The sequence below is a fragment of the Eurosta solidaginis genome, chromosome 4 (genome assembly GCF_040869045.1).
Source record: "Eurosta solidaginis isolate ZX-2024a chromosome 4, ASM4086904v1, whole genome shotgun sequence".
Classification (NCBI taxonomy): Eukaryota; Metazoa; Arthropoda; class Insecta; order Diptera; family Tephritidae; genus Eurosta; species Eurosta solidaginis.
The window spans coordinates 276,334,453-276,349,442 of NC_090322.1; the positions used below are offsets into that span (position 1 = coordinate 276,334,453).

General features: G+C 36.3%; 1 protein-coding gene across 5 annotated transcripts in view; it reads right to left on the reverse strand.

Annotated features, from left to right (window-relative positions):
- Positions 1–14,990, reverse strand: part of Ten-a (tenascin accessory) — a 458,238-nt gene that overhangs the window by 228,992 nt on the left and 214,256 nt on the right. For all 5 annotated transcript variants that reach the window (XM_067778438.1, XM_067778436.1, XM_067778434.1 and 2 more), the window contains exon 4: positions 3,214–3,320. In XM_067778438.1, the coding sequence (XP_067634539.1) occupies positions 3,214–3,320 (107 nt within the window). The remainder of the gene's footprint in view (positions 1–3,213; positions 3,321–14,990) is intronic.

Genomic DNA, 14,990 nt, shown 5'->3' on the forward strand with positions numbered 1-14,990 from the left:
TACTATATATAAAATCAGCATAAAATCTGGAAAGGCGAAAAACATTTTGGGTCAAATTTGCAATTAATTGTTATAAGTAAATAAATTTAGTGAGTTTGAACAAAAGTTGACTCATTATTTGTGATTTCATGTTTTTTTGAAAGCACCTAAAATAAAAAACAAAGAATCTGTTAAATAAAGATAAGCACGTCTTATACTGAACAAAAAATAAATAAATTTGCTACAAAGATATTACATTAAAATTTGTATATTGTATTTTATGCAAATTTATTTTGATATTTGTTATTTTATTTTTTTATATTATTTATTTCAACTTAGTTTATTATTATTTAAATGCAACTTTATTGAATGCGAAAATTTTACCTTGTATATTAAACGAAAAATAACGACCCAATACGTGTAAGTAAAATTTGTCCAAAAAAATAAGCCGGTTAAGTTATTGCTTCTCTTTAAAGTTTTTTTGTGCGCTAACAATTATTTTAGAACAATTATTTAAGGATTTTGGTACAGACCAATATAGGTAAGTGGCAACAATGGGAAACAATATTTTATTTGAACTGAAAATGAGTGAAGCAGTAGTTCTCTCACCATTTGCCGCGTACGAATATGTACATATGTAGATGAAACATTTGAGCAACGCGACAATGCAACTGTTGGAATTTCGAATTCAGGGGGATTTGTGAACATAATAGATCCTACAGAGGCCAATTTCGATATTTGCACAGATTTTCGAATTTACAAAAAACTTTTTCTATTAATTATAAACAAATAGAGTTATAGATATGAATTTGTTGTCCTCAAGACCAATGAAAAATGGTTTACAACGTTTTAGTAACAGAGATCATGATATAATAATTTTCCTATTTTTCCGAAAATGAAAAATGGGAGCACATTTGATGAAATTTGCTAAAAAATGTCACTGCTATTTGCGTGTTCCCATTGTATGTAGTTACATAATTATAACATACAACATAATACATATGTATGTATATATGTACATTAGGCCGGGTCGATTTGTGGGGAGGCAAAAAAATCGCCCATTGCTCTGTGAAAATCATATTCTAGTGATCAAATTAAGAAACTTTGCCGAAGGAACCATACCTCTAAAACGAATTCTGATGTCCTCCCCTTTGGGTCGTAGGGGCAAATTTTGAAAAATCCCACTTTGAAATGCCTATGTTTTTTCTTTTTGGAGTTTATTTTTCTCTTTAGAAATTTATTTAGTCAGAACATATGTAAATGAAAAAATGAATTTAACTTAGTAATAGAAAAGAAATTAAAAAAAATTATTAGAAATTAGCGTTTTTACAACCCCCTTTTAAAACCAAGGCATCACTGTGATGCATTTGCATGTCGTAAACATAGTTGTGTGGGTTTTTTATTCAACCGTTTTAAAAAATGAAGGTATCACTGTGACACAATTGCAGATCGTAAAATTGCTTGTGTTGTTTTTTTAAGCCACCACAAGACACAGCAGGTAGAATTGAAATTGCCCTTACCCAAAAGTTCGACCCAAAGGGGGGGACATCAGAATTCGTTTTAGAGGTATGGTTCCTTTGGCAAAGTTTCTTATTTTGATCCCTAGAATACGATTTTCACAGAGCAATGAGCGATTTTTAAATCGACCCGCCCTAATGTACATATATACTCAAATACATATGTATATATAATATATTTTGTTCCGTTTGCTTTTCTATTATACTATATTCAAGTTAACGAGTTCTTTGTGTTTGTAAAACACTCGCAACTAACTTAGGAGCACACAACTTTTCTACAAAAGCGAATACAAATACAAATATGTAAGTTCCCATACAAACAGAGAATACTCATTAATTCACGTCATACATGCACTATCCAACACATTTCTTCCTTGGGAATTAGCGGAAAAACCGGAAAAAGGTAGACGGAAGTAGGAGCTTTTAAAGGAATAGAAACAAAGTCGCATCACATTGAAGTTACGCAGCTGCGCGAGATAGAATTGAACCTTAACTTGGCTGTTCATTAGTATATATTCAACTAAAATGTTATGCACGAAGAGACGTCGTCAATTTTTGTATAGTTAGGTAGTGTTAAACATCAGAGAAGTGGCAAATGACAGTAGTTAAAGTACCTTAGATGAAGTGTTTGCATTACATTAGCCTAAAATGATGCTAATTTGCATAGTTTACACACTTACATACATACCTGTACATGAACATATCCACAGATAGAAGCTATTAACCGAATTGACTCTTTATTTAATATCACTACACACATCTTTTATACATACAGTTGAGCGTTTAGTTCAGGTGGAATATGTAAATTTTAGATATCATAAGTAGTATCTGTCTATCTGAGTATCTTCGTGTTTGCTTATGTCATTAAATCCCTTTTCGCTTAATTAATATAACAAAAGCTTGTGGAAAAGGTTTAACAATGACAGCCATTACGCTCGCCTCGTTACGCAACACCGCCGAAATGCCACAGCGTGAAGGATATTAAAGAGAATCTGTGCTGGGCTAATGACTTGTGTATTGAATCTACACTTTATTTGGCTGCATTTTGCTTATATGTATATATGTATAGTACAATGCACATAAATACGGTCAACTCAAGCGTGAGCGAGCACAAAAAAATAAAAATAATTTGTTATTAAAAAAGCCAAGAGTAATTAAATATAAATAAAAAGAGATTTCTACAAATTTGCCGGACGGGACCTACTTGTTTTATGCCGACTCTGAACGGCATCTGCGAGGCAGATGAGTTTTCACTGAGAGCTTTTCATGGCAGAAATACACTCGCAGTGCTTGCCAAACACTGCCGAGGGGCGACCCCGCTTAGAAAAATGTTCTTCTAATTGAAAAACCTTATTTCTAAAATTTTGATATTGCTTTGCCCGGGGTGTGAACCCAGAGCATTCGGTGTGGTAGGCGGAGCACGCTACCATCACACCACAGTGGCCGCGCAATAAATATATCAACATTAATAATAGCAAACATTATGATGTGCAATCAAACTGCGCTCTTCAAACATTTTTGATAAATTTTTAAAGATGCTCTTCAACAAAATAAAAAAAAGGTACTCACACATTCACTCCAATGATCGAATGAATAACTTTTAATTACTTCCATTTTGATGCACACCTCCTCATACACTTGCGAAAAGGCGCACATTTCAATAAGATTGCTAACACTAAGCTACTAGGTGTTATTACGAGAATGTCACGAAACTCACCTGCAAAGTAGGTCAACATGGCGCTTAGGACGACTGTTACTAGTATTAAGGCGATACTCAAACATTTCCAGGAACATCGATGCTGGCAGCGCTTATCTATGTGAAACCTACAAGAAAAAGTATAAAACAAGAACAACACATTTTAGTAAATACATTGCTAAAGTAAACACAAATATGTAATGATATTCCCAGCCAGAATTTTTAAATATACTCAACTGAAATGAAGTGTACACAACAAGTTAACCAGATTCTGATACTGGCTAAATTAAATATTGAAGTTACTAGAATCATCTGAAGGAATTATAAATCAATGTCTAAAATTTTTTAAAGAGGTAATCTCGCACACTACTTAACGTATTAGGCTGCAATTTTCTTTTCACAAATTCTTACGGTTAGCTCTATAAAGATAGTTATTTGAAATAGAAATTAGGCCCGTCATATCTGACATTTTTGAGAACTAAAGGCGGTGACACAATGACATTTTTCATATAGATACTTTTAACACAAGTTTATGCATTCCAATAACATCGCCACAATCAACCAAGATGTTGCGTTTGTAAATATGAAGGAACTTCAAACATGGCAGTTGAAGTTTATTACGCCTTGCCGATTCACATATAAAATTTCGCGAAGCACTGTTATAAACATTCTCCCTATACAACAAAAATACCTGCTAACATATTTTGCGTCGTAATCGATTGTTATATTGCTGTTTTTTAATTGCGAAAAATGGTAGAAAATTTACTAGCCAGTGGGAAAAAAATTTCACTTGCAAAGTGTGCCAACACCCTTAGCCAAAGCAAATGTCAAATTCTTCTTTTTATGGTTTGCTTGGAACAAAATTTGGGAGATGGCTACTTTTCAATATCGGATGGCGCCAGTGCCGCTCATTCTACCGTTCTCCATAAAAATACGTGCAATCTACTCATAATGCATAAGATTTTTTTAAACTCATCTATATGAAAAACTGCTTATGTGTCGTGGCTGTAAGTCTTAAAATTGTTTACTCTACGCACTGCATCGCTACGAACAAAGGCAAATTCAATGCTGTAGCGGAAAGGAGTTTGATTGTGTGAGTCGTAAATCAACTGCCCTTCCAATATTTAGCTAACGAATTTTCTTGATTTGTGGTATGCGCGTTGTATGTGTTCAAATTAAAGTCACTAAATTTTAAGTGTATTTTGCCTGTGCTTAAGTACAAGCGGTTCAATAAGACGAAATGGACTGGGCCCATATTTATGTGAAATTCTTAAAACACAAAGTGGCTAAAAAAGACAGGTGAACTTAGTGTAGAGCATCATAGAAATTAGTTTTGAGTTTGTTTTGATTTCATGCGGTTTTTATTATATGCTAAATATTATTGAAAGCAACTTATTAAAAACGCCATCCACTATTTCGAACAGTTTAAGCAATTTGCCTTTGGGTAACATACGTTCGAACAATAATGCCAGTAAATGTTCCTTTCTTTGCAGTTTGTCTTAAACAGACATAATAACTGACAATTCAATTATTATAAGCCGATGTTAAGTTAATGAATACTTAAATAATAAATAATTCCTTAAGCTTATTTATTCAAGTTACGATATAATTCAACACATAAACCTGCAGAAAAAATGGAGGAGGGCAGGGCTAAGCGCTCGCACTATAGGTTTATTGACTTCTTTCGAACTGGTGCTAATCGGATTCAGACCGGATCAGTTGGCAGCCTCACTGGCACCAACACCGCTTAAATCTGGGCTATATGTATTTTGTATTAATCATAAATCAAAAGCATCGACTTTTCCAGAACGACCTACAAACTACTGAACCAGTTAAAAACGCATTTTTTAGGACATCACAATGTTAAAAGTGTCAGCTGAAAACACTGCCAGGGTATAGGGACTGGGAACTAGCACGATTCTCTAAAGGGATACGTAGGTGAGTGCATAACCAATATAGCAATGACAATAACCGATTTCTCCATATATCGAATCTCGAAATTTTGGATTGTGTTCGAAAATAAACCGAACCAAAAACAGAAACTTAAAAAAACAGTGCCCACAACTTAATCTTGAAACCCATTACAAGTATATTACAGCTTACTTGTTACGTGCAAACTAGCCACCGACGAAATTTCCTACAGGGTAAGCGCTTAGCGCAGGGCATAGCACCAAGCAAATTAAAAACAAACAAACTTTAAAGTTGTCGCACATAGTTATTAGATAGATAGTAGAGCTTGGCAAGGATTCTTTCACAGCTTGGCAGTTCATAGTGATTATCTTAATTGTGTTTATGTGCAGTTTGAGTTTAAGTTGCGGCTTTAATGGTGATTAAAACTAATGTGGTGAAAGGATTTTCAATTGTGACCAAAAGTGACCTCTGTATTAAACAATTTAAATTTGTCCTTTATATTCTCTACTCTCCGTATGGGTTGTTGCCATTCAAGAACTTAGTTTTTATTTATATCGCATTACATCCATGAACCAATAAACAGATCCCGCATTAAAAAATGAGAGAGCAAAAAAAACATAGTTGGCTGGGAAATAAATTTCTCCACGTGACGTCACGCTTTTGACAACATGTTTTATTGCTGACGCAGTGTTCAGACTTTATTCCAATCGGAGTATTTTGCTCCACTCTTACCTCCTACTACATTTTTTATCTTAAAGATTTATTTGGGTCGAGTTGAAAACTAAATAGTATTCCTGCCTAATATCTTTTGATTGAAGTTTTCAATGCCTATGTACGTATGAAAAGCTGATTGTTTACAAGTGACGATTGGACGAAATGATTGTTTATGTCTTAAGAATGTTTGTTCACATTTTTCGTATGGAATAAGATAGAAGGTGTAAAATGCAAGCAAAAAATGTGTCCGGACCCGATTTGTAAATCCTGCCTAAACTCAACATACTGCTCTTCTTGAAGTTTTATATAAAAATGAAGTACGTTGAGTCAGTGAGGTCAGCTAACCCTGTTTTGCGATAAAAGTCGCCAATTGGGAGCACCAAGCGAGGTCAAAGCTTCCTCCAACTGTCTCTCAAAACTCAGTGAAGGTCTTTTCTTTCCTCATAACATGACCTAGCTAGCGAAGCTTTCTGTTTTTATTCGCTGCACTATCGTCATATCTGCGAAAAGCTCATATAGCTCATCATTATACCTCCTTCGATACTCGCCGTCGACATCAAGTATAGGACTATAAATCCTCCGGAGAACTTTTCTCTCGAATACTCCAAGAGCCATCTCATCTTCTCTCAACACCTTCCATTATTCCGAGCCATACATCAGTACTGTTATGATGAGTGACTTGTATAGCGAGAATTTTGTTCGTCGTGACTTTACTTTTCAATTGCTTAAAGAAGCATTTGTTGGCAAGAGTTATTCTCCGTTTGATTTCTAGGCCGACATTGTTTTTGCTTTTAATGCTGCTTCCCAAATGACGAAATACTTCACAGTCTCGAATTTATATCCGTCAACAATGACACGGCTACAAAGGCCACGATGACAGCAAGTACTTCGTCTTGTCCACATTTACTGCAAGACCCACTTTCTTTGTTTTTTTATCTTATACCAACTCTTCGCCTCTGTACGTCAGTTACCAGGTCGCCATTATCATTCCAACAGAATGCAACCTTCTGTCATTAAAAGAGCATGAAAAATGTATGATAAACCGAAAATAATTATAATATCCGGGGAGATAGAGTCCACTTTTCTTCCAGAATGCCGTGTGCTAATGGGAGCATTATTTGGTAATCCTACACGTTTTAGGCCGACTCCATGTGCATTTGAAAAGGCAGATAACTTTTTTGCTGAGAAAATTTTCATGACGAAAACACAATCGAAGGGATTGCCAAGCCACCAAACCAATTTGATGTTAGTTGTTGGCCCGCTTTCAAAAAAGAAAAAAAAAATATACTCCGAAAATTTTATTTTTACTCCGCCGTAGTCGTTTACTCAGGTAACAGTTTTAAATACTCCAACCACTGGTAGCGAGATATGAGAGAAAGGTAATAAATCGAAAAACTTCAAACGCGCTACGTCATCAAACTTTTTTTTCAAATTCGATTACAAATACAACATTACAAGCATTACATCTGCCTTTTCGTATGACATTTTTTGTCAAATATTTTCGAATATTGTTTTGGACCTGTCAATATTTTCGTGAGTTTCTGATTGACTTCTAGCCAAAAATCAGAACGAGAAAGGGCTTTACTTTTCAATTGCCTACTGAGTCCAAATTAGGATTTGTTGGAGTTTGATTTACAAGCTGTCATTATTAATTACTGGATAAGCTGGTTTCCAGATGGCGATCGCTTTCGAATTTATATTCGTCACAAGTACGTACTTGTGACGAATATAGCATGGCGTGAACGCATAAATGGTAACGAAAATTTCCTCTTGTTCACCCTAAGACATACTTGTTCACCATTTAAGCCAGGCCAAGGAAGGAAAAGCTATGGAAAGTTTGTTAAGGGCTTATAATATATTCGCAGCGGTCTAGTTTGAAGGTATCTAGTTGAGGTATCTAGTTTTTCTGTATTTATTCTGTGTAGAATAGCCCAAAGACGAAGAGCTTACCATATGCATGGATTTTCTCCTGCTGTACAAAATCACAAGTCTACTTCAAAAAAAAGAAAACCAATTTACTTAAAGTCAAAAATCTTAGTGAAATCCGCAACACCAGCGCTACCTACGACTTCTCGTGCCATTAATTTGATTTGTGGTACCTTAAAGCTTGGCAAATGGCATATGAATAAACTTAACTTAGCTACTTCCACTCAGGTCGTCTTTTTAAGAAAGTTTTCAGACAATTTAGCTTAGTTTGGGAAATACAAATCTTAACTGCAAAATCTTTCGTTGCAGCTGATCATGTCGAGTTTATTTCAAAGCCAAACTGCATTTCCTAACGGATGAGGAGCCGCAAAATACAGTCATAAATAGTAATTATAGTCGAAGGGAACGGCTAACACGTGACCCAGCATATATGAGGAAGAGCGAACTTCAGGGGCAACAATAGTGTCCAGTAGATGCAATTGGGTCATTCCCATCGATATACTCATTATCGCTTTATTATTTGCCACATATTTTCGTTTGAAATTTATATTTGCTTTCTACAAGGATCACGATGCTGCAAATATGTATCTGTATATCGATAGCTGAAAGGAGTTGCATGAACGAGCATTTAGTACTTCATTGTATATTCTTATAATAACTTGCAACATACACACTTCACATACCATGCAACAATATAAACGAACGTGTGGCAGCAATGCTTAAGCTTTTCTAAACACCAAAAGGGAAATTATACAGCGAAACGTTTTTAACTTATAGCACATTTGTTGTTGTGCGGTATACAAACATGCCACCAAATAACTTATTTGCCTGCCACAACGTTGGTGATAAATTCTCTTATTAGCTTCAACGTCAGCGGCAATTTGTGTTGTGCCAACTTCATGTTACTGCCACTAGCCGATGTCACAGTAAATACTCATTTGCATTTGAAATTGCAAAATAAGAAAATTCAGTGAAACTTGTCAACACTTAGCACTATATAACTGAACATTGAACGTGGCACAATTGTTTTCTAGTGCCGCCACATTTTGAGCTTGAAATCTGGCAACTGGCAATTTACGCTGCAAATATAAATAAAAACAGCTGCATTTTCAGCGCAGAGCCTAGCCCATGCTAGGAATGAAGTCAAATGACATGTGATGGAAAGCTGCATCAGACAATGGATCCGATCTATGTGTGAATGTGTTCATGTGGGTAGGTGTGGGTTACACAAGTGTGTGATGAGGCACTTAACGCTGTCTATAACTAATGACCAATTTCCAGTCAGTCATGCCAATAGCAAAGCGAGTTGGAGCTAGAGCTATAGCTTCAACAACACCACAACCGTGTCATTATACAACGACAAAAATTTCTAAAGCCATACTTAGCGACGAATAATGAAGAAATTTCAATGCAATGTAAATTTATGCCACTGCGCACACCGCACAATCCACCAAAGTGGCACGAGGTGGCAAGTAGAAGTATGACATTCAAATTACAAAGCGCACTTATAGCACACAAAAATGCAGGACGGGGCGTGAATGGGAAGCGCTTGCCTCACCTCACTCTTATAAGCACCGGCACAAAAGTAATTCATCGCATTAATTTGTTGACAGTGTGAAACTTGCCATGTCGCAATTTTTTTATATTACTCGCGCTCTTTCCCCCTGCAACTTTAAGCTCAGCTTCATTTCCAGCTACAGTCTACAACAAGAAATTGCCTTCGCACGCATGCTAACGCTAAAAGGTTGCAAATATGACAGGAGACATTTGCAAATTCTTGAAGCCTGCAACGGCATTTCATTTCATACACAAAAGCCACCCTGACATACCACCACACACACCGAGACACAGCAACAACGCTTGAAGACAATCTAACTAACATCGAATTATAAAGCAAATAGAGAAAATGATGAAGTGGCAAGTAATGGTGTTGCATGTTGCAAGTGAAATGTTGAAGGCGTCTGAAAAGTCGTTGTCTGTCACTTGGGTGCGATATGGATGCTCCAGCATGGAATTGCAGTAAAAATACGTTTGTGTATTTGTAAGTGTTAGTTAATTGCTGGTGGGTGGTGACAACGGAGGCAATTAATGTGGCAACTTTGTATAGTTGTTTGCTGCAGGTGAGGTAGAAGGTTTAAGCTAAGTGACACATTAAATTTTTTCTACATTTGAGTTGCAGCTAAAAAGTGGGAAACCAATTTTACCCTTAGATACCTTATAACCGATAATTGTCCTATACATATTGAAACGAGAAAATAAAGTGTTCTCACAAAACATTTATAACTTTGAAAATAAAAACATCATTAGTTGTTGTATATATTGGTGAATAGCATAAAGCTTTGATAGTTTTTAAAATAACGATCGAGTTTTGTTGAGCGCGCCAAAAAATATTCCACACAATTTGGGATTTAAAACTTATGGTATATGACACGGATTCCACGGAAGACTAACACGTTTCACTTGTGAGCGTAGAAGACTAACACGGGGGAGTGTCTTTATCGTTACAGCAACAACAATAACATAACAGTAAATGAACGTCCCAAATCTGTAAATGAGGTCAGACCGAATTCAAGTAAAGTTAAGGTTAATATTATGATTCGAAAGAAATAATATAATAATTACTTGGCGCAATATATCAGAATTGGACCTTATCAGTGCGGACTCAGACCTGGTAAATTTACCATCGGCCAGATGTGCAATGGATCTCGGAGAAAAACCACGATGAGAGAATCGACACTAACCTTCGTTTTTGTCGACTTCAAAAAAGACTGATAACTCGACACTGCTATGTCTAAATTAAAGTTCCTTGCAAAGTAAATGAGGCTCTGCCAAATTAAATTAAGCTACATCACCAGTTCTGTTATAATTGGGAAAGAACCTCTCCGAGCCATTCAAAACTAAACGAGTCTTCTGACAAGACCGCTCCCTTTCGCGTGACTTCTTTAACATAATTCTAGCAGCCGTGATGGCGTACTATATTATAAGAACGCACAATTACTGGCATACGGTGATGATTTGTATATTATTGGCCTTAAGAAACGAGTCATGAGTTCTGCTTAAATGAGAACAAGACGAAGTACTTACGTCACTGATGATGGATATAAATTTAGGACTGTGAAGGAACGGAGCAGGTGCAGCGAGACTTGTCCTTCCTTTTTGTCCCAATTAGCGTCAGTTGTCACGAAATAGAGCTTGGCTGAGCTCCTCTATCAATTTGTGTCGTCCCCCTTTAAACGAAATTCCGGGACGGGAACTAGGAGGTAGATGAAGTTTTGCGGAGAAGATTTTCATTGCAGAAGTACACTTCGAATATTAGCCAAACTACTAAAAAAATACAACACAAAGCTTTATAGCTTTCCCAACCCAAATGTTAACCTCACCTACGCGAGGGTAATCCTGTTACAAATATGTATGTATCATACACTTATTTATCCGGCGAGTCTCTGGCTACCCCAAGTTTCTCAAGGAACTGGGGAGTGAGTGGCGTAATGGTCTATAAGACTTAATGTGGGATGGTCTAGAAGATTTAATGTAACCCATCCCGGCTTTAGGTTCTTTATAAATCAAACCCTTATACGAAGTTTACTTAGTCGCGTGCTTATTTGAGTTATGCTGTTGAGTAATAAAGTTGTGTTTGTTCACGTTTGCCGACGTTAATAAAAAATTTTGTGTAAATGATGTTTGAGTTCAGACAGTGAGTCATTCACTTATTTTTTCATTCCTTGAACTTTATGCATTCAATTTAGTGTTGGTATTCCTTTTCGTTTACCTCTACCTTTGTGCCTGCTCCTTAATACCAATGCTTTCGGTTTTTATTTACCTTTACATATCGGCCAAGTAAATAATCCTGGTGAATTCACGTATTGTTACAACATTTTAAGCTCTAATTCCATATAAGCATCAACTTAATATGGCGATTCCCAACGCTGTGGAACAAAATATTATTTACTTTTGTGTTATTTATTCTGCCGTTCGACAACTCCGAGTAAACGTTCGTCTTTCCAGTAAGAGTTGCGTCAACTAAACGCAACCTAATCCCGCTTACGCCTTAACTCTGCCAATTCACAGTAACGGCGTGTGTTGTTGTTGTTGTTGTTGATACATATGCACAGAACAACTAACCGAGAACGTTTGCACTTGCAACAATTTATGCTTAAACTGCACACATACACCTCCGATGATAACAAGCGATTACTATTTATTCGCTTCCGATGTTGCACAAATACACGAAAAAACACCTCAAAATCGTAACATATAAGTGCATCATCATTTCGCATGTAAGTGTCTATGTGTGGGTGGGTTTTTGTGCAACGCTAAAGTAAGATTTATTTGTGGAGGAACTTGCAAGCAGAGTAGAAGTAAATAGAAAAGAAGAAGAAAATTATAATGCAAAAGATGCTCAAGAGCAGAAAACGAAGAAAAATGTCAATTGTAGACCCTAAGCCGAGATCGTTAGTGATGCCATCCATTTGGCTAAGCCATGGCAATAAGCATAATCAACATAAAAATACATTACGGAGATACGTGTTACGCGTTCAAACACCAGCGTTCCACCCCCCTCCGCCACTTTATCACTTCACCTTTCCAGCTATTGCATTGCCATGCGTACATACCTTCGTGTTCAATTGTGTTATGTGTGTGTGTGTGTGTGTGTCAATACAAGTGAAATACACAATGTTGCAAAGAACGTCATTGCCAAGATTAAAGCAGCACCACGAGACAGTTATAAATCGTTTTGTGGCGCTGTTCCAAGATTCTTCTTCTGGATGTGCCCATACTCGTCTGATGCCACTTCGGCCGCGTTATACCAAGGTGGAGTAATATTTTTGCTTTATTCGAGCGTATTTATACTCAGCTGAGCAGAGCTCACAGAGTATATTAACTTTGTTCGCATAACGGTAATCCGTAACGGCATAAACTAATCGAATAGATATAGACTTCTATATATCAAATTAATCTGGGTGAAAAAAGAAATTCATTTAGCCATGTCCGTCCCAATGGCGGATACAGGGGGGGAGGGCGATGGGGCGACCCCCCCCCCCCTCAGACCTACCTGAATAAATATTGGGCGCGCTTAATTTGCCAGAAATTGAAATGCATTTTTTAGATTTCCGTAAAATTGAGATTGAATGAAATATTTCTTATCTTCTTTTGTCTGCTTGTCTAGCGAAAAAAGGTAAATAATAAATAAGTGAGTTTTGCTTTTTCCGCTTATTGCCGCAGATATGCCATGGTTTGTGAATAAAATAGTTGAAACATGGTGACCTTGCAAAACATAAAAAAATTCTTCATATCACCAACCAACTTCATTTTTTTTTATAAAAGTTGCGGAACACACCTAATATGTCGTTTCATTTATGCAATATCAGAGCCACTGATGACCTGATACGAAACTTTTATTCTCTCTCAATTCGTTTCCAGGAATGGGGCTCGAAATCAGCTGTCTGTTCATTAAATTGTAAACAAAAGTTCATTCGTTGTAAACAAAAGTTCATTCGTTTCCAAGAATGGGGTCTGAAGTCAAATTATTCATCTCTTTTTTTCCTTTTTTGATTGCTGCAATAGATATAGATTCAAAATAACTCCACTTAGTTAAAGCCACAAGTGAAACTCTCTTATCAGAAAGAACTAGCTTCTACCTTTGAGCTGTATGAAATCATTTCTTGATTGTTTTTTGTTCGAATTCTTTCAATTAATTGAGCTAATTTGAGTGCTTAAAGATAAATTCGATACGTTTATTTGTAATTATGTCAAAATGGTGTTCTGAAGTTAATAATTAATTTATATTACTGACTTCCATGGCAAAAATGGATTTTGAGCTTTCGGCCATGATCGCCCCCCCCCCCCTCATCTGGAGACCTGTATCCGCCCCTGGTCCGTCCGTCCGTCTGTCCGTCCGTCTGTAAACACGATAACTTGAGTAAATTTTGAGGTATCTTGATGAAATTTGGTATGTAAGTTCCTGGGCGCTCATATCAGATCGCTATTTAAAATGAACGAAATCGGAATACAACCACGCCCACTTTTTCGATATCGAAAATTTCGAAAAACCGAAAAAGTGCGATAATTCATTACCAAAGACGGATAAAGCGATGAACCTTGGTAGGTGCGTTGACCTTATGACGCAAAATAGAAAATTAGAAAAATTTTGGACAATGGGCGTGGCACCGCCCACTTTTAAAGAAGGTAATTTAAAAGTTTTGCAAGCTGTAATTTGGCAGTCGTTGAAGATATCGTGATGAAATTTGGCACGTTACTCCTATTACTGTATGTGTGCTAAATAAAAATTTGCGAAATTGGATGACGAACACGCCCACTTTAAAAAAAAATTTTTTTTTAAGTTAAATTTTAACAAAAAATTTAATATCTTTACAGTATAAAAGTAAATTATGTCAACATTCGACTCCAGTAATGATATGGTGCAACAAAATACAAAGATAAAAGAAAATTTCAAAACGAGCGTAACTCCGCCCTTTTTCATTTAATTCGTCTAGAATACTTTTAATGCCATAAGTCGAACAAAAATTTAACAACCCTTGTGAAATTTGGGACATAAATTCTATGACGATAACTGTTTTCTGTGAAAATGGGCGAAGTCGACCGTCTGTCTTTCCGCTCGGCCGTTAACACGATAACTTGCGCAAAAATCGATATATCTTAACTAAACTTAGTTCACGTACTTATCTGAAGTCACTTTATCTTGGTATAAAACATGGCCGAAATCCGACTATGACTACGCCCACTTTTCCGATATCGAAAACTACGAAAAATGAAAAAAATGCCATAATTCTGTACCAAATATGAAAAAAAAGATGAAACATGGTAATTGGATTGGTTTTTTGACGCAAAATATAACTTTAGAAAAAACTTGCCCTTGGAATCTTGGCAGGAATACTGTTCGTGGTATGACATATATAAATAAATTTTCGGTACCCGACAGATGATGTTCTGGGTCACCCTGGTCCACATTTTGGTCGATATCTCGAAAACGCCTTCACATATACAACTAAGGGCTGCTCCATTTTAAAACCCTCATTAATACTTTTAATTTGATACCCATATCGTACAAACACATTCTAGAGTCACCCCTGGTCCACCCTTGTGGCGATATCTCGAAAAGGCGAACTAAGGCCCACTAAGATTTAAATAATCATTAACACCTTTCATTTGATACACATGTCATACAAACACATTCCAGGGTTACCCTAGGTTCATTTTGATTTTCCCTTATTTTGTCTCCAAAGCTC